The sequence below is a fragment of the Columba livia genome, chromosome 3, assembly GCF_036013475.1.
Source record: "Columba livia isolate bColLiv1 breed racing homer chromosome 3, bColLiv1.pat.W.v2, whole genome shotgun sequence".
NCBI lineage: Eukaryota > Metazoa > Chordata > Aves > Columbiformes > Columbidae > Columba > Columba livia.
This window is the reverse complement of record NC_088604.1, coordinates 52,014,004-52,036,865: the sequence shown is the minus strand read 5'-3', so window position 1 is coordinate 52,036,865 and position 22,862 is coordinate 52,014,004. Positions and strand designations below refer to the sequence as shown.

The window sequence follows — 22,862 nt, the reverse complement described above, 5'->3', positions numbered from 1 at the left end:
AATCCTATTCCTTGAATTCAGAACCAGGCCAGTTATTTTTCTGAGCAGAAGATGATGTGAAGCTGATTTGGCAAATGGATCACAGAACTCGGGACTGTCCTCAGTGGCAATGCCTGATGGATGCAGCTGGGTTTACACTGGACAGTTGCCATATTCCCTCCTGGAGATCTTTCTGTCTCCATAATCCCCTACACTGTGAGTACAGAACTGCATCCCAGCATCTGCTAAACTAAACAGCAACAGCAGAAACCTTTTCCTAAAACAGCCTGTCAAACTGGCGTGTTTAGCAAGCTCTGCAGAAAAGTCCTGCCTGACTTATGCCATAGTGATCAATTGAACAAAAATGAGTGGGTGAGCAGGATTAAAGCTTTTAAAACAAATATTTTAATGTGTCTTGATGTAGGGCTTGGTACTTGGTTTGTGGTTTGGCTTTTTTTTTTTTTTCCTAAAATAATCAAGGTGCTCAGACAAAGTGTAAAACCTTTCTGCATACTGACAGCTACTAGTGGTATGTATCACCATGCCCTGGAACGGTCTTTGATCCTGTTTTTCCACTGACTTGAGTTTAAATGCTGAGGTCACTAAGACAATAACGCTCGGGATCTCATTTGGCATTTGTGTTCCTCAAAAATGTCATCAAAAAACAAATGCTCTTCGCTCAAGGATGGTAAAAAGAAATGAAGATAACGCCCTATAGTTTGCAGTTGAGAGCTCTAGAGTACTGCAGTGTCAGTTGGAGAATCCCTTTAAATAAGAACTGTACATTGCATCCTTCCCTATTGTGTAAATTGTAAGCCGCTCAGCTGATGTTAGAATGCACAGCTGTAGTTACAAGGTAACACCACAGTAAGGTGCAATGTTCTCTTTACATTTTTTAATATCTATTCAATCGGTCTTTACAAACTAATGGAAAGAAACTTTACTGGTTTAATAGTTCATTTGTGTGACATTAACAATGATTTAATCATGAGTGATCCTATGTATCCATTAATTCCTGGTATATGTCTGCTTTCAGAAGCCAGGTATTTTAAAGTGATAGCTATGATCCTATTAAATCTGTCCTGTACAATTTCTGACATGCCTCCACCAGAGCTGATGCCTTTGTTTTTGCACAAAACTACAACCTGTGGGGTTTTTATTGATTCTAGAACTTATGGCAAACAATCCAGCAAAGAGTCATGGGACTGTATGAGTGTAAGCCTAGCAGGAAATACGAGCTATGCAAAAGAAAAAAAAAGTGAATAAACATTCCAGGATCTCTGTTGTGAAAGCAGCACTGCTGGCCCATGAGTTGCACAGGTTCGCAGGGGGATGTTAAGAGCGCCAATCGCTGGTGGCCATTTCCTGCCAGCAGTTTTTATGTAAACTCTCCGCACCTTTCCATGGGGATTCCTGTACAGGACTAATGGCCTGATATTCCCCTCTGTCATTTCTCTGCCAGAAATAACAAATGATTGAACGATAGCACCCATAAACTGCCTGCGTGAGACGTCCCAAGGACATTCTATATAGTATGTGCTTTAACCAAAGGTAAACAGTTCAGATCAAAACCTGCTAAACCCAAAGTCCATGTTGGACTCTTTTGTGTTGTTGGCATTTAATAAGGACATCGGTTATAGAGTATCATGGCAAAGTAGTAAAAGACATTGGACAAATTTGGATAAAAAGCAAGATTGAGTTGATCAAAGTTAGAAGATCGTTTGGGATTGCCGCTTTGAGTTCAGATGTGAAGAAGGGCTCATAAAGTACTGTAAAGTTTGGCGATTTTTTTTCAAATATATCAGTTAGTATAATACAAATATTATCTTTTTTGTACAAGCCTTGCCTCACACAAGATTTCAGCATCTACAGTACTGGTGTACAGGCCTTTTCTTTCTTCATCAAAGTCATAGGTTTGACAAAAGCACACATATGTTTGTCAAGAGATAATTTTTTTAACCTAAGTTACATTTAGAAAATTACATAAAAGATGGCATTAAAATGGGAAGAATGAGCCTGAAGAACTCTAGTTATGGAGCATTTAGAAACGTCTGAGTTAAGACAGCCCATAAAAACTCAAGGTGGATCCTTTGTTGGGTACACGATGGCACAGACCGTACAAGGGAAGATGCAGTCTTAGCACAAAACACATGAAGAAGCTGAGTCCTTGGACTTGACGCGTCCCTTGACCATGGGAAGGAGGAGTTGCAGAAAAAGACCAGCTCAGGGCCTGCAGGGCATGGGTAGAAGCTTGGTCACTGCGGGATGTCAGAAACACAAACAGTTTGGCAACTAGGAGCTGCTAAGTGGTGGCGTATGCTCTGAAGGATCCTTGTCATATTTAGCTGCCATATGCTATCAAGTGCCTGTCACTGAGTATGTGTGAATTTATAGTTATTTTTTGCTGGAGGTTTTTAACTTGGATTTGGACCAGTTTTTCATAGGGACAACAAATGGCATTTGTCTGCTGCAAAGGTTACTTCCGATCAAGCACTTATCTCCAGGGCTGCTAAGGGAAACAACCATAACATTGTTTTTAAAAACACTATGCTTTCCTTAATCATCTGGTGAACTGTTTTACAGAAATGTTTCTCAAACAAAGATCCTCTGAGGGTTACACTGAATCAAGAATGTCAACCTAGATGCATTCTAAGCAAACTAATTATCTCTAATTAATATAAGGATTATAGATTTATCAAAAGTGATTTTGTATTTTATTCTTACAACATAAAACTGCAAGTAGAGTTTCACAATCAGAGGCCTGTCTGAAAATGATGTCTCAATCTTCTTCATATGCCAAAAATTCTGTGGAAATATTTTTATCCACTTTCATAGCATGTGGAAAATGCACTTTCTGACTCCATGCCAGGTCATCTTCATACACTGGAAACAGCTGCTGGATGACTTAAAGAAGAATTTTTTTCCACACGATAAGTAAGGTAGGTTTCCTTTTCTTTCTCTGCAATGCCTACATAGAGAAGATGAAAGTGATAACCCCTGAGGAATTTCTCACATGTCACCTGTCTGTGGCATGTTTGCATTCCAGAGGAACTAGCACAGTGAAACCTGTTGAAAAGGAATTAAACTTTATTAAATAAAAATGCACATATCAAGGAATTTTAGTCATTGTCAATTTTATGATAGTGCTGAGGGACATCAACCAAGACCAGATGCATCTGAGGCAGGTACCCCACAAAAAAAATGAGCTGAACTCACATGGAGGAGGTCAATTTAAAGAATTTCATACACATATACCACTATTGCTGCTGTAATTGGCTTTTAAAGTATTGCTGCTAATGGTATCCACTTGATGGAGAACTGTTATTTATAACTGAGCCACTGACAGCAGTGCCTATGAAATCAGAGATTATGGTATGGCATGATGACAGTTTTCTAGGAATGATCTTCTGAGTTAGTCCCAAAAGGAAAGAAGAGGGGGAAGTAAAGAGGGAAGATATGATGGCTGAATGCATTCTCGACCTAGAATTTGAACACATGGGTCTTTTGTATATGAACATTTATGTAAGATCTGTAATTAACCTGTGTGAGACTGTGTCTCTTGCAGTACCACCTATAAGTAAAGCAGCAGGGATGGATCATCCAATCGATGCTGCAACCATGCAATTCTGTATCTGGGGTTTTGCACACACAAAAGCGATTCTGGTCAGTACTTAAGGGCTTTTCAGAGTCCTGTATGAAGCAAGCTAGGCCAGGCCCTGCCAGTTTCTGTACATGTCTTTAGCCTTTAAGAGTGGCCTGCTAGTGACTGCACATCCAACAGAACCAGAATGGAGCTTAAACTGTACAAAAACGTCCACTGTTCAAATTGTGAGGCACAGTTTCAACAAGATGAGGACCCTGAAACAACGGGTTTTGAAATTATACTCACTGTGTGCACAAAAAGATGGTTTCCTTCTTCCATGCCATGAAAGCTGAATATTTTTGGCATGTGTTTTATTCATTAAAAAAAATAGAACAAAAATTCAGAATGAGGAGAGTTAAGCATAAGTGTCTACATAGCAATAAACATGGGAATAAGGCCACAATAAACACATGGAAAAAAAAAAAAAGCTGATTTGAAGAAGTGACTTTTGGAAGTTGTCTTGTGTAAAAAGAGACCAATAAGCAGTGAATGTTCCCTTGAAATATTAATATTAATATTAATATTAATATTAATATTAATATTAATAGTAATAGTAATAGTAATAGTAATAGCAATAGTAATAGTAATAGTAATAGTAATAGTAATAGTAATAGTAATAGTAATAGTAATAGTAATAGTAATAGTAATAGTAATAGTAATAGTAATGGCTGAATTGTTGCACCCATGGACTCACTGCGTGGACTGTAAAAGGTGGCCAAATATGAACTCTCTAGGCCTGCAAGGCAGTAATCACCTAAAATAGAAAAAACTAAAAAGTCTGGGGTTTGTTAGCAGAAATTTTGTGTAATGACAACTGAAGATGTATGTCACTTTAAGTATCAGTGTGGATAGATAACTTCATCCTCTAACACGCTTTAGAAAGGCACATTCCAATCATCTAGTCTAACTCCTTTAGTAGAACATGAAAATCTTGCTTTATCATCTCATTTTTCTCCCATACTTTGATGCTGCAAGATGTTTTTTGTCTTCTCTCTGTTCTCCCTTTGGTGTCCCCGCTGGTGACTGAGATGCTTCAGCACACACCACCCAGGGGATGGCCTTGGCACGTGCAGGCGCTGCAGCCCAGCACGCACAGCTGGGCAGCTGCAATCACAGCGGTTTCCAGGTGAACTGACCCTCATGTGCAAACATATGTGTTTATATTGTAAATTCTTTGTGCACAGGTTAGGTCTAACCAAAGGTTTGTAGAATATCTCACACATTTTCCCAGTCTCAGCATGGACACCAGATACCAAATATACAGCGGTGGTAATGTCAATTGAAGTATTATTATTATTACTTTTTTCCTTTTGATTTGGGTATCACTTTGCCTTGTTTGGTACTAAAATGTGTCCTCCTCGTGCTTAAAGTAATTTACTTTCTAAGCACAAGGAAGATGTCAGACAAGTTACCAGGTACTCCAGTAATCCGTTAAAGTATGTAGATTTAAATTTATAAAGTACTGTTTGTTCTCAAATGTATATAATAGCAGAGTAGCACAGACACCTCACGTTCTGTACACTCTACCTTGTCTAAAATAATTGAAATTATCTGTTTAAATTATATGTGAAAAAATTAGCTGGTGTTCAGTCTCAGCAGCTCTACATGGTCAATAAGGTCAAATGAGCAGATCAGGAAGCTTTCAGTGAAGCCCTTTTGACATTAGAAGTATTCAAAAAATTTAAATTCTTCTTGATGTATAACTAGCTGCAACTATTTGTTAGAAATGTCTTCTGGGTATAGAAAGGATTCTCATTGCTAGACCAGTTGACTCAAACTACTGCTGTTCTTTAAATGTTCTTCTATTATTTTGTTGATGTTATCAAGGTAGAGTATACTGCATCTTACTTTAAATTAATTTAATCTATTTAAAGGCCCAAACTGCTAACCTCTCTTAGGTTCAGTTCCCTAATTACTGCACAGCTTGCTTACAGAACATACTTCTGGTTGTCTGGGGGCTTTTGGCAGGCATTTCAAGGGTAAGTGGAACTTATATCAGAATTTTCCGGGGAACCTACAAGTATAGTTTTGAGATAATGAAATTATTTGTGTGTTTACCCTTATAACAGTGATATCTGCTTTTAATTTCAATCCCCTTTTTACGTGGTATTTTTGGTGAGGAATACAAATAGTACCTAATGATAACTACATTTACTCAGATTTGGCATTACAGCCACAGATTTTCTTAATAATATATTGCATTCCTTCTCATTTACCCATAGTCCAGCAAGTATTAGACTGATATTATGCTTTGGGTAGGCTTTTGAAAGAATTGTATTTGAGAAGCTAATCTTTGAGCGGAATAAGCAGAGACAAAACATTGTTTGACTTGTGAAATGTAAGGACATGCAAAGCAAAGGTAGCACTGATAAGGGATGAAAGAGTTAAAATTAATGACCACAAAACTCTGATACCACTGTAGACAAAGACAATTTAAGACAGAGCTGGACCAACCCCTAAGCTAAAGGGAAAGAACACTAAAAATCTGAGAATATGTGTTTCTTTAAAAAGCAGCAGTTATACATAAGTTGCATTAAGTTTTTAAAGGCAGTATTTGCTACAGATATGGAAAACTTCCTTCTCAAGATAAGCAGAAGCTGTTTAAATCCATGATTGAGATATATTAGCAGATTATTCTAATGCTTGGCTAAGTGCTAGATTACTGTTCTGTTAAAAAAAGGCAATGAATGTACTGTCATTCTATAGGTACTACACCAGTGTAATATGTACCAGAATCAAGGCCAAAGCTAACAAATACAACTGATAGTCTTGAAACAACTAATTTTATTATGTGGCTGGACTAATTGAAAGAATAATAATAGTTTAGCTTTTGACATAGCAAATACCTTGATTTCCTGTCTGACCCTGTTGTGAAAAAAAAGAGAGTGTGGCTGTGGAGAATGAACGTTATAACAAAGGTCAAGCAAATGTTCTGTCAAGCTGGGCTCACTCAGAAGCACTTGGGTGACTATAAACACGTAAATCCTCTGCTCAGCTACTATTCTGAACACACCAATTTACTGAGCCACTTTTTTTTTTTTCCAGTGCGTATATATAAAGGTGCTTGTAGCTTTTGTTTCCATCATGGACTGGATTAACAGTAAGAGCACCCCCGTTAGATGCCCAGTTTGTTACTAACTACCTTCAGTTACAGTGCTTTCAATTTGAGCAGTAAAGGGCAAATGAGCAGCTTTGTAATAACAATCTGTAAGTTTCTTTTCCAGCCTACGATAGCAGATCCCAGAGGAAATGTGATATCTGCTGTTAGTGATGAAGTTTGCTTTTATCCAGCTCTTCCGAAAGCACAGATTGAGGAAACACAGTTCTTTCCTGCTCTGACTTCTCTCTTCACATTCCAGGTGAGTGGTCTAACCACTGAGCTGTTAAGTGGTATCTTTCTGTCTCTCTGTGTCCCAATCCATTATTTATGCAAAGTGGAGTAGGGAAAGAAACTCACCCCAGGATGCCCTACAGCCTTGGGGCAGGGCATGCAAGGCTCCATTTTCCTGTTGTCCACTTCTCCGCTGACCGGAGGGCCCCTGTGCTGACAGCCACGTGTGTGGGGCCACGTCGTTGTCAGGACTAGGGTCTTGATCTAGGTTAAAATGACCCTTTTTCGAGGTGGAATTATTACTTTGATGCCATGAAGCCAAGCTGCATGAGACCACTACAAGACTTGCTAACAAAGCTCAACAAATCAACATCAGAAGCTCAAAAATCAACATCAGAAACAATTGCAGTATTTCAAAGGAGATGAGCTTTAAACCAAGGTGAGTGCCTTGGAGAGAGCATCCTTGTAGAGATGGCTTATTCACAACCACTGTGAGCTAAAAAAATGCAAATAGTTTTTATACAGATATAAATGCATTCATCAGTGCTTCTAGAGATGCAAAGGTACCTAGTGCAGTCTTTTTCATAATATAATACTTGCAAGTTTGCATCTTTGCTGAGCACGAGCAATGAATGTGTAACTGCAAATCCAACTGTGTGGTTTGCACCTGCTCCTCGCATTTGTGAATACACTAGAGAAGACTTGTCTTTCCTTGGGGAATGTGTACAGTTCAGTAATTTTATTGGTATTCCAGCTATTGATGTTCTCTTTTGAACCTGAGAAAAAGTGGAACTTTCTGAAAGACACAAATGACGTGTTCCACCAGTCAACAGATGAGGTGCTTGTCTGAAAAGCCTACTGTTTCAATCACTAGAAGTGAGACTGGTTTGTTCAACGTGAGCGTCCTTTCATCCTAAGAAGGACTGCCAGCTGACAATCTTGCTGAGACATGTTACATGAAAAATCATGTCATTGATGGAAATCAAGTACTTCCTCTTATGAAATCTGCATATATAAGCAAATTAAAGGTATCTGGCCAAAAGAAAAAAAGCCAAACCAAACCAAACCAACAAAATAAACAAACCCACAGCAACAAAAAACAACCAAAAACCTCCCATAAACACGAATTTCCTCAAAAGACCCTCTTGTCTCAAATCATTCTGGATGGGGCCCTGAGCAACCTGATCTAATTGAACATGTCCCTGCTCATTTAGGTTGAGAGAGGTTCTCCTCCCTCTCTACTCTTGTGAGACTACACCTGGAATATTGTGTCCAGTTCTGGGCCCCTCAGTTCAAGAAGGACAGGGAACTGCTGGAGAGAGTCCAGCGCAGGGCAACAAAGATGATTAAGGGAGTGGAGCATCTGCCTTATGAGGAAAGGCTGAGGGAGCTGGGTCTCTTTAGTTTGGAGAAGAGGAGACTGAGGGGTGACCCCATTAATGTTTATAAATATGTAAAGGGTGAGTGTCATGAGGATGGAGCCAGGCTCTTCTCGGTGACAACCAGTGATAAGACAAGGGGCAATGGGCATAAACTGGAACACAGGAGGTTCCATTTAAATTTGAGAAGAAGCTTCTTCCCAGTGAGGGTGACAGAGCACTGGAACAGGCTGCCCATGGAGGTTGTGGAGTCTCCTTCTCTGGAGACATTCAAAACCCGCCTGGACACATTCCTGTGTAACCTCATCTAGGTGTTCCTGCTCCAGCAGGGGGATTGGACTAGATGATCTTTTGAGGGTCCCTCCCAACCCAAACCACTCTATGATTCTGTGACACGGTGCAGGGCCTGTGAGGCCTGTGCTGTCAGGTATCAGTCAGGCGGCCATGATCCTCAGGCCCCTTCCCCGCTGGCCCCACGTCCCCTGGTTTTGGTTATTATAGCGTGGGCATGGAGCGGTGTTTGCTAAGAAAAAGTTCTCTTTGATGTTGAAAACAGCAAGCAGTCTTGAGCAACAGATGCTACTGACTGGTGTCCTATTTGCATTAAGTTCCTAGAGAATTTAGAAAGCCTCTTAAAAGGCCAACTCCTCGGGGGCAGGTCGCACACCCAAACACGAAGTCTGAAGTTGAGAAATGCCAAATGCAACGTAAAAACAGCGTTTTTCGCAGCGAAAATCTCTGTCTCGCTCGCGCCAAGCGCGGGTGTATTTTTCAGGAGAGGAGCCCGCTGTCCCCCTCCGGCCCTGCCCGGCCCGCAGCGCCCCCTGGCTGCGCAAGCTGGGGAAGCGCGGCGGCCGCGATCGGGGGTTCGGGGCTCGGCCGTTGCTGCCTGCCGCCGCCTGGAGTTGTGGCAGGCAACACGAGCCGCGCGCTGCTGCCCGCCGGGCCACGGCGTCCCGCCCCCGCCTGTCAGCGCCGCCGCGCATGCGCGCCGGGCGCATTCCTCTGGCTTCCCTGCGTGGCCGCCCCGCCGGAGCCGGGCCCGCTGCCGCCGCTGCCGTGTCCTGCGGGGCGGGAGGGGGCGCGCAGGGCGGCTGAGGCAGGGCGAGGGCTGAGGCTGAGGCGGGGGGCGCGGGCCCAGCCCTGTCCGGGGCGTGCGAGGGGAGGCGGCGGCAGCAGCGGCGGCAGCGGGAGGATGTCGGCGGCCGGCGGCGGTTCCTGCGGACCGGGCGCCGCGGCCTGCGCCGGTGCCGCGGCCGGTTCAGCCTCGGCGGCGGGCGGCGGGGTGTCCATGTTCCGCTGGCTGGAGGTGCTGGAGAAGGAGTTCGACAAGGCCTTCGTGGACGTGGACCTGCTGCTGGGCGAGATCGACCCCGACCAGGCCGACATCACGTACGAGGGGCGGCAGAAGATGACCAGCCTCAGCTCCTGCTTCGCCCAGCTCTGCCACAAGGCGCAGACCGTGTCCCAGATCAACCACAAGCTGGAGGTACCTGAGGGGCGGTTGAGGAGGCTTCTGGGGGATGGAGGTGGGGGCGCTGGGGCTCTTGCCGCCGGGGTCGTGCGGGTCTGGGGGCCCGTGCCCTGCCCGCGGTGGCACCGAGAGCCCCTCCCGTGTGCTGCGGCCGCTGGGAGCCGTACTGGGAGCAGCTGGGGAGGGTTAACGTGGCCCCGTGTTTTGGGAGGCTGTGTCCAGCCCCGCGGGATTCGGGCCTGGCCGTGCCCATCCCCTGGTTTTGGTTATTATAGCGTGGGCATGGAGCGGTGCTTGCTAAGAAAAAGTTCTCTTTGATGTTGAAAACAGCAAGCAGTCTTGAGCAACAGATGCTACTGACTGGTGTGCTATTTGCATTAAGTTCCTAGAGAATTTAGAAAGCCTCTTAAAAATAGGGCAAAGACATATAGTCGAGTTACTTAAAGCTTATAGTCCGTAGTCAAAACGAGGACATTATTCCCGTTTACAAGTGAATGGAACAGAAGAATGGATTGGAGATGGACTTTGACAGGTCCTCTGGCCCCTTCATACCCTGAGACAGATCGAATAGCTCTCTGCCCAACTTGGTGTCAGGAAATTAATAGCAGAGATCGTGCGTTCTGTGAGGAGAGTAATAACTGTCTTTATCGTTGGAAAGTTTTCGTCATGCCTAATCCAGAATTTCAGTCAGGTTGGGAAGAAGGACGCATCAGCTGGAGCCAAGCTGGCTCATGTTGATTCTACTGAAGAGGCAGGGCTGCAGGTCCTGTGACTTACGCAAGAACTAGGGCATTCTGGCAGGAGATTCTGGGGAACTTTGTGGTCATTTTATAACTACAGTCTAACTCGAGTTGTCTTTGGTTTAGTAGGTGATGTAATTTGTCTTGTCCATAGCTCGTGTGGATGTTAACTGCCCTCTTGTCTTTCTGTTACATGTTAGAAGCCTGTTGATGTGTCTTCCCTCAGCTTTTCCTGGGTTAAACCCCTCCAGTTTCTTCAGTATTTTTGTAGGCCATGTTTTTTAGTGTTGTGTTATTCTACTAATTGGGTGTAAGAGGAAAAACTTCTTCAAAACCATGAAGATAGGTGCTTTATAAGAGCTTCAATAGAGAAGGAAACCATGGGATTCAGTTCTTTCATTCCTTTGTGTTACACTTATTATAATAAAGGAACTTAAGAGTCTTCAAACAGTAACCTGTTCTTCTGAAGTTCTGCCTTGCAGTAGGAAGTAAGTAAATTTGCTTTGGTTTTATTCAGGTTTCTTCCTGGTATGAAAGCATTGTTATGCAAAATAATCCATAGGGTTTAACAAAGGATCAGGATATTTCACAATAGAACAAGGAGCTCATTGAACTAGAAGCTTTCTTCATTGCAGTCTTTATTTCACCAGAATACTTTCTGTAGTGATGTTTATGATATTCTTTGTGATTATGTTGCTATGCTGTCATATACATTTTAACATTGGGTGTGTGTATATGCTGTCAAGCTATACAGTAGGCTTAATTGTAAAGGCATAGTAAAATAAGATTTATGGGTTTATAGGAGACAATTGGTATTTATTGTATATTACACAGGGGTGGTGGGTGTTGTGTACAAACTTGTAAAACAGATGAGTTTTCAGGTTATTTTAAGAGAATGAGTCAATACTTGGTAAATATTTATCTGAAAAGTAATTTCAAGCTTAAATATTTTGAAAGGAAATGATAAAACTTGGATCCTGAAAGGTATTTTAGTATCTAATTAAAATTGTCAGGGGCACCTTGATAACTAATAGTCTGTGCCTCAATCATGAATGAGTTAAAGAACAAAGGAACATAGTTCATAGTTGTAACAGCATAATTATTGTGTAATTGTTTGATAAAAATGATACTAAAAATCCGGAGTGAGTGCTTTAGAAGTGAGTAAAAAGCCTTTTATTTTGTGAAATATTTTTATTACAGATAATAGTGTTAGTTCTCGTACCTATAAAGGAGTTATCTTTCAAATAGACATTTAGAAGGTTCTAGTATTTTCTTGAAAGTTGTTAATTTTAGGACCTCATGATTATTAGAGGCAGAAACTTGAAATGAAAACTGCTATTGAAAATCTCCAATGCTCTGTTGAGAATTAGCATCTTTTTTTTATGTAAATACGTGTCTAGTCAGAAGCCTCAGGGACCAAAATGAAGGACACAGTTACATATTTTTAAAGAAGTTGTTAACATTAATACTGGAGTTTAGGATGTGATCAGTTGATTGACTTTTTTTTTTTTTTTAATAATGTGTTACTATATCTCATGTAACTTTTAAAATTGTGGTGATTTCTTAATAGCTTGCAGTTGTAACTTCATAGTGCTTGTACATTTTAATACAAAGCTTTCAACCCATTCATAGAAGTGTCATTAGACATAGTTTACTTAGGTGCAACCACTTATTCAAGCCTAAGTTAAATACATCTTCAGAAGTATGCCCTTATTTGGATTAAAATAATACTTTGACTGAATGTATCAGTGACTGTTAACAGCAAAGACTTTACTCCTGCAGCTGCATTTTCCCACTGTTGCCTTGCTGAGAGATTATTTTCTAAAAGAAAAAAAAATAATAATAACAAATTATGAATATAATTCTGTTGATTGCGAGTTCCATTTCCTTGACCAGCATTGTAGGATCTCATTATAGTATTACAGAGAAGAATAAGAAAGCCAGTTCCAACTTTGATTTATCAATTGTATCAGCTTAATATGCATTCTCTGATCAATTCAATTACTTTTTAGAGACATAGCTTATGTTGGTTTCATGGATGGAAGCTCTTGCTGTAGGACTTCGATGCAAAGAATATTTTGGCATCATTGGTGTATAGATACTGCTAAAGACATGAGTCAAGGCAAAATATTGTATGAGGGTTGTTTCTAAATAGTGAAAGAAGTAGTTTCCAAAGAGGGAGTTACATGCTGCCAATTCAGAGGTAAGTTATTTTTAGAAAGAACCTGAAGGTATGCAGATGCTCAGTAGATGTTTGCAGATAGTTACCTGTGCTTGAGGGTGATGAAAGGTTGTAAACATACTACTGTGCTAATAACATTTGCAATCCTAAATTAAACTACTTAAACCAAAGGGGAGGAGGATTTGTTTTTGTGTTTATCCTGCTGGTCACAGTAGGACAGAGTTAAATTAAGTAGCGTATCAGAATTAAAAAAAAAAAAAGTGTTAGGTGATAGAAGTCCCTGTCTTTACTGAGATCAGCATCACTTCAGAATAACGTACTGAACAAATGAAGGAGTGTATCTTGATACTTCATGGACGGTAAGGTCCTCGGGCTGTTAGAACAAAAGGAGATGACAGCCATTTTAAAGGCGATTTTTGTGATGCTTTGTCTCTCAGAAAGCATTATGAATCAGCAGATGCAGGCTGGCAGTCAGTGTGTGAGATTTCAGTATATTTGTAATTGAAAGTTCATAGGATTTATTTTTCCTGTTTGGCTGTCACTTCAGGTGAAAATGATGCTGACTGTGACATTATCTAAATGTCCACTTACAGTGGAATTTTGTAGCAGTAAAAGAAGTAGGTTAATGTGCCAATAAAAACTGAGCTTGACTTTAGCTCTGGCACTTTGACTGCCAATCTGATTCTGTAGTTTTAAATGAACAAGTTAGAAAGGAATGTCTGGTAGAGCACACCCTGTGTCTTCGCAGTTGTGTTAAGCCAATGTACATGCTGAAGTTAGGGAAAACATTAAAGTATATGTCTATGTAGTTACTCGTGTATGTAGTTTTATGGTCTTGATGAACTCGGAATCAGCGGGTTTAGAGGAACATGTTCCTATGAGCTGAATTCTTCTGTAAGTAACTTGTTACTGTATCAGCTAAAGCATATGTAGTATTATGTAGGTAATCTGAAGATCCCTATTAAAAAGAAATCTGAAAACTGAAATCTGAAAACTAAAAAAAAAAACCACCAACAAAACATAGGTGGTTTTATATGAATGGTGACTTTTCATAAAGTGTGTGAGTCCATTTTATGGAGCACACTGCAGAATCGTAGTCCTGCTTTCTTCTTTAGCAGTACTTTTTAAACAAAGGTAGGACCATACACCTTCTTCTGAGGGTCGTTTTGTTTTTTTTCCTCTCTCTCCTTTGCTTTGTAGTGAGAAATGCACCTATTGAAGCCAAAGATAATTCTTTTCCCCATGACAGGTGTGGCTATAAAACTGGGAGCATAGTTGCAATAACTTTGTGAGAAAAGTAAGTTGATTAATTTTTTCAAATGTCATAAAAATTTTCAGTATTTACTGAGATGTTATTTATTAGCTATATTTCTAACTCTGAATACTTTTTCTGCTTTGGAATAGAAATCTGTTGGTACTAGATAGAATGTGGTCTTTTGGAAAATCAATTGAATGAGATTTGATCCAGCTACTGCTATATCCTAAAACGTGAAGTTTTCAAATATTTGAGAAGTGGAAGTACAAGTTTGCAGAAATTTTCTACTTGGCTTATATGCTAAATTGTCATTAGTTTGATACATACAAGCTCTTTCACAATAATTACACCCTTTTCAAAGGGGTCACCTATACTTAATTAATATCTTCCTGTATCAGAAGTCCTGGAATTCTCTATCTTTTTAACTAGCTTACTTTAGTTTCAGTCAGCATGTAGTTAAGTGTTTTCCTTTTTTTTGCCTCGTTTGTTGGGAGCTGCCAAAAAAAAGTGTTAGGGAAACCAGTATTTTAGTTTATACTTCTTAGTTTTATTTACTGAATTATGTTGCCTAGTTTGTGTGGCTTTCAAAATAATGACACTAATAAAACTGCCAATATGATGTCTAAAAATGGATTTGTGTCTTCTTAATAAACCAGTAGAAGCAGGGGCATACCTGAAAAAAAAATCTCTGTGAAGCAGACAGAAATTTGGCACTTCCAACAAAGTGTGCAAGCAGTAGTTTTAAAAAAAAGTAATTTGTGCTTCTCTAAGTAGGTGCAAACAGAACAATACAGTCAAATACAAAGTAAAACACTGGCAAAAAACAGTACATGAAGCAAAGAGAACACAGTAGTAGGTTGCTGCACAACAAGTATTTTAATGATAGTGATAAAAAAGATCAGTGACTGGCATTTAAATGTGAGTTGATGTATCCATTTATGGAAATTGAAACAAAATGTTTATATGCTTTACATGTGTTGTTATTAAGTTCTCTTCTAATTGTTGGGAGAAGTGTGCTAATAATTACATATACAGAATGGTCTTCAGCAGAGAAGATAAAAATAAGATGAATGCTGTTTTGTATCCTTTTAATTTGCTGACCAGCCTTTTGAATGTTTTGTCAGCACTGGAATGGAATCAGAGGAGTGGAGCAATTCATTTGTAGGTATCTCATGTGCTTTTGTATTCTTTTTGAAATGTATTAAAGGTGGACTAAAATAATTTATGATTCATTTATGCATTCAGTTTCTTATACTGCATTTTCACTGAGTCTGCTTACATAGCTACACTACTGTTGTGTTTACTTAGAGAAGCAGTAAATAGAATTTTTTTCACATTCTTATTAGCCACATCATAAAGTCATTTTTGTTACATTTAAAGCTATAACTAAAAACTTAGGATACATATGCCCTTTTTAGGGTCACAATAATAGTGAAATAAAGTCTTTTAATTTATTTTAAAAATTTGTAAGTACAGCCTTTTAAAGTAATTTCCGGAAATGGGCTAGTCATTTTCATCATTGCCAAGTGGTAAGTGTTCTTTGGTTGTGTTGAAATCAGGGATTTTTATCAACATGGATTATGGTTCCCCAGTGTATCATTATTCAGAAACTTGCATTTTGTACAGTACTGTCACATTGTTTAGCTTTGCAAGGAGCATGGTGAGATTAATGAGGATCTGGTCTGTTTGATGGTTTCTCATTCAAACCAGTCCATTAAACTTAATAGGGTTATTTGGGAAGTTGCAGCAGATGCTGATTAATGGGCAGGAAGAATCAAGTAGTCTGGACTTAGGAAGAGTTGAGTGTTCTTGTGTTTTGGAGAGCTGTAGTTGAAGTGGTGCTGAAATAATGCTGGTGAGTTAATGGAGATGACATTCTTCCAGCAATTAGAGAAACATAATACTGAGGAGTTTAAGTACTTCATGTCTAGGGCTGATGCCAAAGGTAGGTGTCCTCATGAAAACGTTTTTGTCTGTGGGCTGCGTGGTTCCTAACTGCGCAACAGGCTCTGTTGTTGTTGAACCAGCACCAGTTGCGTATCTGGTGTCTGTGAGTGTGTTTAGGCCTCAGGCTGTAGGAGCTACAGCTGTCATGTCCTGAAAAATTGTTTTCTATCCTGCAGTTGTGTAATCTTACTGGAACACTTAGGAATAACGTCTTCATTGTTTGTAAAGTATAATTTTTTTTTAACTTACTTTTGCCTTTAAGCAATGTTTCTGTCTTTAAAAAAAATGCCCCTAAAATGTAATGTTAAGCAAGTATTCTAGTGTCATACATTGATGTTTATGTTGCTTTTTTTTTGTGCATGTACTGAGACAGATGCCACAGAGTAATTGCAGTATGGCCCCTCAGTTCAAGAAGAACACGGAACTGCTGGAGAGAGTCTAGCGCAGAGCCACAAAAATGATTAAGGAAGTGGAGCGTCTCCCTTATGAGGAAAGGCTGAGGGAGCTGGGGCTCTTTAGCTTGGGGAAGAGGAGACTGCAGGGTGGCCTCATTAATGTTTATAAATATGTAAAGGGTGAGTGTCATGAGGATGGAGCCAGGCTCTTCTTGGTGACAACCAGTGATAAGACAGGGGGTAATGAGTTCAAACTGAAACACAGGAGGTTCCACTTAAATTTGAGAAAAAACTTCTTCTCAGTGAGGGTGCCAGAGCACTGGAACAGGCTGCCCAGGGAGGTTGTGGAGTCTCCTTCTATGGAGATGTTCCAAACCCTCCTGGACATGTTCTTGTGCGACCTCACCTAGGCGTTCCTGCTCCAGCAGGGGGATTGGACTAGATGATCTTTTGAGGTCCCTTCCAATCCATAACATTCTGTGATTCTGTGAAACACATATGTTGGTAACTTTCTGGAGTCTAGCATAAATTACATGAAGACACAGTGCTAAAGAAGTAAAACCACCTCGTATACTTTGTGTATTAATTTGGTTTAATCCCACAGCAAGATGCATAAGCACCTCTCATAAAATGGCTCTTAAAATACATATATGGGAGGTGTTTTGTTGGTAACAGAATCAATGGAGCTCGTGAAATCTCATTTCTTACTGATTTGTGGGGGATGATTTGTCCTAATGCAAACGTGGAGCACTTTCTCAAGTCGCTAAGACCTTCTGATTCAGGCACCCTCCCTTCTCTCTGGAACTCTCTGCGAGTTCCCACACCACAGCATCCTTCACCTTTTCATCTACTTGTGGGTTTGGCCAGCTGGCAGCAGCAGGGTCTCGAGCTCAGAGCCGCACGTGTGGTAACCAGCCATCAGGCTGTTTGCTCTTGGAGTGGATTAAACAAGCTAGCTGAGGTTTGACTCTTCCCCCTTTTTCCTTCTGTGAGGCCACTTATCTGTCACTCCTACTAGCAGCTGTTTTGTGCACAATTTAGATGTTGTAGGAACTTTAATCGTATACACACCTTAACCCATCTAATGGATTTGTCTGAATCTTGAAAATTGATTCAATTCAAATCAGCAGGAAGAGAAGGCAAAATAGAGAGAAATGTACACATACAGATAAAATGATGACACTAGGAAACTAAGATAGAAATGGTGAAATGTTACCAGTTGTGTGTGTTGTTTTGGGGTTTTTTTGTGTTTTTTTTTGTTTCTTTTTATTGTTAGTCTGCTTGTGTTTGATGTTTCTTGAAGGCCTGGCTGCTGGCCTTTGGAGATTACATTGTGGAAAAAAGATAATCTTTCATTTTAAAAAGATGGTTTTCAGACCCTTATGAGTTTAGAAGGTTTGGTATGGGAATGAATTAGGTGTACCCGAAAGACCTATGAAAGGAAAACAAAAAACATCTTTAAAGAGTATTTGCTGCTTTGAAGGCACTTGCTAAGTCCTTGGCTTATGACTTTTAGCCACTGGAGGCTGGTAATACAATAGATATTTGTGTATATATATAGCTTTCCTTTGCTGAAAAATCTGCATGTTTTCTAATATGTCCATTATGCTTAGTCTTTTTTTGAGCTAGAAGTTGATATACTGAAAACTGTATCATTACAGGCCTCAAAAAGCGTTAATTAAATTTTGATGTTGAGGTGATTAAGGTCTTCCTCTCATTTTTATTTGGTGTAGTGAAAAATGCCACTGACTTGTAGTGGGATTATTCAGGCCCATAACCTGGCTTTCCAATTCAGCTTGGCTGTATTTTGAGTCCTCATGTCTGGGCAATTGATAAGTCTTAGATATTTTTGCATATCTATTAGGTCAAATAAAACTCTTGTTTGTACTGCAGAAAATATTGGAATGGTAGCTCAGAAAATGAAAAAGCTTTGCCCAAAGCTAAAAACATTGCCATTAATTTATCTGACAATGCCATCTCTATGTTTTTCCCCCAGCCCCCTACAACTGGTTTCACTTCCAGTAGTGAGAGGCAGATTATTTCCTGTCAACGTGGTATGTTAGTCACCATCATCCTACTTTCTGAAGTTTTCTCAGTCTGTGTGTGCTCCTTGCGATGCCTTAGATCTGAGAGGCTGCAATATTGCCATCTCCCAATGCCCCATTCAGGCAGCGATGGTTGTGAGAGATGGCAGCGTGTGGTTTTCGCGTGCCATCTGTCTGCTTCCTGTTTGTGCTGGTCTGTTCACAAATACCTCTGTATTTGTACTACTCTTTCAAGTTACATTTATTCATTTTCTTTGTGTATTTACAATGTAAGTTGTTCAGGGCAAGGTTCACGTTTTTATTATTTACTATGTACAAGCTTAGGCTAGATTCTTTGAGTATGGCTCTGAGATCTTACAGAAATAAATGTTTTTTGGCTAGTTATTTTAATGCTCACTTTTCTATGAAAAATGTACAGATGGATGAATGAATATTTCTTCTGGGAGTTCAGATCATCATATGAAAAAAATTATATGATACAAAATATATGGAGGACACCTCAATGATTTTACATTGTTCTACGGCTCCTGATGACAAACACTAGTTAAGACTTTAAGAACTCCATTACTGTAAATGCAATCAATCCTAGCATTTAAGCTGACATTTATTGTCAGTTTAAAATACATATTTAGCATAACATCATTTATAACAAACACAGCTTTTTCATTACTCATAATGGCTTGAACAGGAAATAAGAACTTCGGTTAAAAACAGAAGGACGTTATGTCTGGACTGTTTTGCCTAGAGGTTTTTCTTTATCATTATTTTTGCATTAATATTTTTGAATGCTCTGCAGAATAAGTATTTGCCTGTTGCTTAACACCATGATTTATTTTTTTTTATCTCCCACAGGGGGGTGGGGGGGAGAGTAATTTATAAATTCTTGAGTTATTTCTATTGAAATTTGGTTTTAATTTTCATAGGTATAAGATGTCTGTGAGATCCAAATAACCTGTTAAATGGCAAAATATGCCCCACATTGGGTAAATCTTTAGCCTTTCAAAATTATTCTTCTGGTATCATCTGTGTGTTAGATTGTTTGGAAGATAAATGTTGAGTTTTACTACTTGATTAATTTGACCCAATTTAGAGTTTAGGGGTAGCTCAATTATAGACTAACGTGATAATCTGAAGCAGAAGCTCTCTCTGAACTGGCATGTGTTTACTTGTACTTTGTGGAAGTAACAAAAAACAAGCGTATGGAATTAACTTTTTTTTTTTTGCCTAGCCTCAGACAGGTCAGACCAGTCTTAAAGGTTGGTTTGTGGTTTTATTCAGAACAGTGAGGAGGAAAAAAGGTAAGAAACCAACGAGTATGTCTTGTATAGTTGACAGCACGTGGATGGTAATTGTGACGGTAAATACAAAGAAATTAACACTTATTGATAAATCGGGGAACCAGCTTGAATAAGGTACTTGAAAAAAATAAGTGGTTCTGTCAGTAATGCTGTTCTTTATCTCTTAGTCTTTTCCATGCTGACCCATTTACGTAACTTCTCTCAGTTCTCAGCAGCCAGTGTTGAACTGAAGCATTTCTCAGAACAGTCCAGGAAAAGCTGGTGATTGTTCTCCTTGACAAGAGAGGTTTGGAAAATGGAGCATGGAAAGAAGAGGTCTGACTTCCTTTAATAACGAAGAAACTTTGTTATTTTCTAGTTGATTTCATTAAGCTATGGCTTCCATTGCAAGGCCCAAGCCAGGCACTTCCCATTGCCATTAGCACCAAATTCCACCTTGGTCTGAGAAAAGTATCCAAGACTTCAGTGGGTCAGAGACAAATGAACATAGCTCAAAAGCATTGACCTTGTCAAGACATGTCAGAATAAAAGGGAAAAAGAGCTGTGCAAATTCTGTCTCTCTTGTGTCCTCTCTGCTCGATTTGTCTAGGGCTAGATGTATGTTTTCATGATTAAATCATAATTCCATGAGCCACAGTCAGGTCCTACTACTAACCAACCGTGTGTTGCCTAGGGCGTAGATTCACAAAGGAGTTAGCAGAGAGAAACTCAGAGGTTACCTTGGAGTGTGAAACTTGCTAATGTGGAATAACTGCTAATCTGCACAGTTGTGTACTGCCCTAAATACAGAAGAGTTCCTTTTTTGGCTGAATTGGCAAGTTGCTGCCAAAGGGTGTTGCGAAAGTAAACACACTACCTTCTCTTCAACCTCTGCCCTTTATTATTTGCTAATAAAAGTTTCTCTTCTCTGTTTGTTGTTTGGTGGCTCTCCCAAAGCTCTCCTAACCATGAAGTTCAATGGTTTCTTGTACATGGATGTTCATCACTTCTGTCCTAGCTGGCTTCTCTGCAAATTCAAGAGCAGTCTCAGGTGACCTGCATATTCCTTCAACGATCTTTTTGGAGAGTACATCCAAAAAGCTTCCAAATAAAGGATTTATACAGTTGCTTGTGCAACATTAATTTACCCTCATTGTGCTTATTCTTGTATGTGGGTGTCACATTTGCCAGCTTTCACTCAACTGGGACCTTCCTGGTTAGCCAGGACTCCTGATAAATGATGTAAAGTGGCTTGGTGAGCACCTGCACCAGCTCCCTCAGTACCCTTTGGCGGAGCCCATCCGGCCCCATAGACTTGTGCACGTCTAGGTGACATAGCAGGTTACTAACCATTTTCCCTTGGATTATTTGGGCTTCGTTCTGCTCCTTGATCCTGCATTCCAACTCAGGGGGCTGGGTGCTCCTGCCTCTTGTGATGGATGGTGCTCCTGGATAGAATAGCGTGCCATCTGTCTGCTTGTTTGTGCTCATAATTTCATCTGCTGTCTCTACCCCCCTCTCTGTTTTTTACTGAGTATCTTTCAAAATTGTATGTAGAGGTATTGAATTTCCAGTGGTGTTTCTATATTATTCCTTTATAAGGTGAGTGAGGGAGTGTGGATAAAAAACAGTGCTAATAAGAGTAACGTAAAGGAGAATTAAGGGCGCTGGCCAAACTGAGAAAGGCTGAACCTCTATGAAATAGTGTGAAGATTTATCAGTCTTCATATACGTAGATGACAAGATTTGGAACCAGCTTACTCTCTGTGTTTTTGGTGTGACTCTTGCATCTGAATCTGTTCCTGGGGTAGGTTTATGACTTTTTATAATGTGTAAATAGATTACTTCCACTATGTGCACTCATATCATTTCTCATCTTGCTCCCTTTATTAAAACAACAGGATAAAAATTTAAATCCTAGGTCATATGCACAGTCTTTTTTTTGTTTGTTTGTTTTAAATTATTAATTTGACAGTCTTTTTGGAGCATTATTCATGTCACAAAACTGGTAGCCATCATTCTCTCTGCTTTGTACATGAAAATAAGCTTCCCCACTCCTAGAACTCTGTTCTGTCCCTTACATGCCATTCTCTACCAGCTGAGACTGGACCGTGTTTGATTGGTGTATTTTATCTTTTCATCAACTGTCTGCTTATCCAGCATTTCAAATTAGAATGAATGAGTGGTTTTGTGATTGTGTATGTATTAAAAAAAAAAAAATCCTGTGTTAGCTGTTAGTGCCCATTTGAAAGGAAGAGGACATTAGTGGGATTTTTTTGGTACAAGTCATATCACTATACATTATATATAATAATAATAATGCAGTAGTAATGTTATACGTTACATGAAATTGTGACTGGGTCAAACTGTGCCTTCAATATTAAGGTCTCAGTAGCCGGCTGTGTACTGTATAATCATCTCTTAAGCTGGCGATACCTTTTTGCTACTTTCAGGTGTGTGTTTGCTTTAGTTTGAGGGTAGATAATTCATAGCAGAGAGATTTTAGCGGTGGCTGGTTACTGGGGAGAATACAGGTTTGTGAGGAACTGATTTCTCTAAAATGATATGAATTTATAGTATTTTAAATATCATCTCACTGTGGATGGCAATTTCTGCTTTAGAGTTCTGTCAGGGTTTACAAATTATTCAAGTTTTTTGTCATTCCACAAGATAGAAGTTGGAAATGCTTGCAGCCCTGTTCCTGGGCAAAAAGTAAATGCTCACCTGGTCTGTCAAAGCTCCATCTAAGCGGATAGAGAGGTGATTCTTTGCTGTTCTGGGAGCGTGGTCTGGAATCAGCAGAGCTCCTGGGCAGGGTGTCTCCCACCTTTGGGTCTTGGAGATGTGGGATGGGAAGGGAGATTATTCTCTGAGGCAGCAGCAAGCTGGAGATTGGCTTGTCCCATCTCATCAAATTGCACTCTAATTTAGGTGTGCTGAATTACCTCTGGAAGGGCCTGTTTATGCCTGATAATTATCCTGGAAGCTTAAGGAGGCTGTCCATCTAAATTATGTACCTAAAGTTAGACCCAGTCACTACCACCCCCTGACAGTCAAATGCTTCCTTCCTTCTTTTTATTTATTTTTTTTTTTAACCGATACAGACATTATAAGACAGTGGTTTATGAAGTTGAATGGAGTGTTGGCTTGCAATTTGATACTCATGAATTTGTACGTTAGTATAATATGATGTTAAAATGTCTAAAAATACCTTG

At 39.9% G+C, this 22,862-nt stretch overlaps 1 protein-coding gene across 2 annotated transcripts in view; it reads left to right on the top strand.

The window, feature by feature from the left end:
• Nucleotides 1-9,421: 9,421 nt before the first annotated feature.
• The window catches only part of GOPC (golgi associated PDZ and coiled-coil motif containing), a 29,357-nt gene continuing 15,916 nt past the window's right edge, over nt 9,422-22,862 (top strand). The window contains exon 1 of one of the 2 annotated variants that reach the window (XM_005507479.3): nt 9,422-9,821. In XM_005507479.3, the coding sequence (XP_005507536.2) occupies nt 9,528-9,821 (294 nt within the window). In that variant the 5' untranslated portion in view covers nt 9,422-9,527. The remainder of the gene's footprint in view (nt 9,822-22,862) is intronic. The other variant, XM_065056739.1, reaches the window with a different exon arrangement.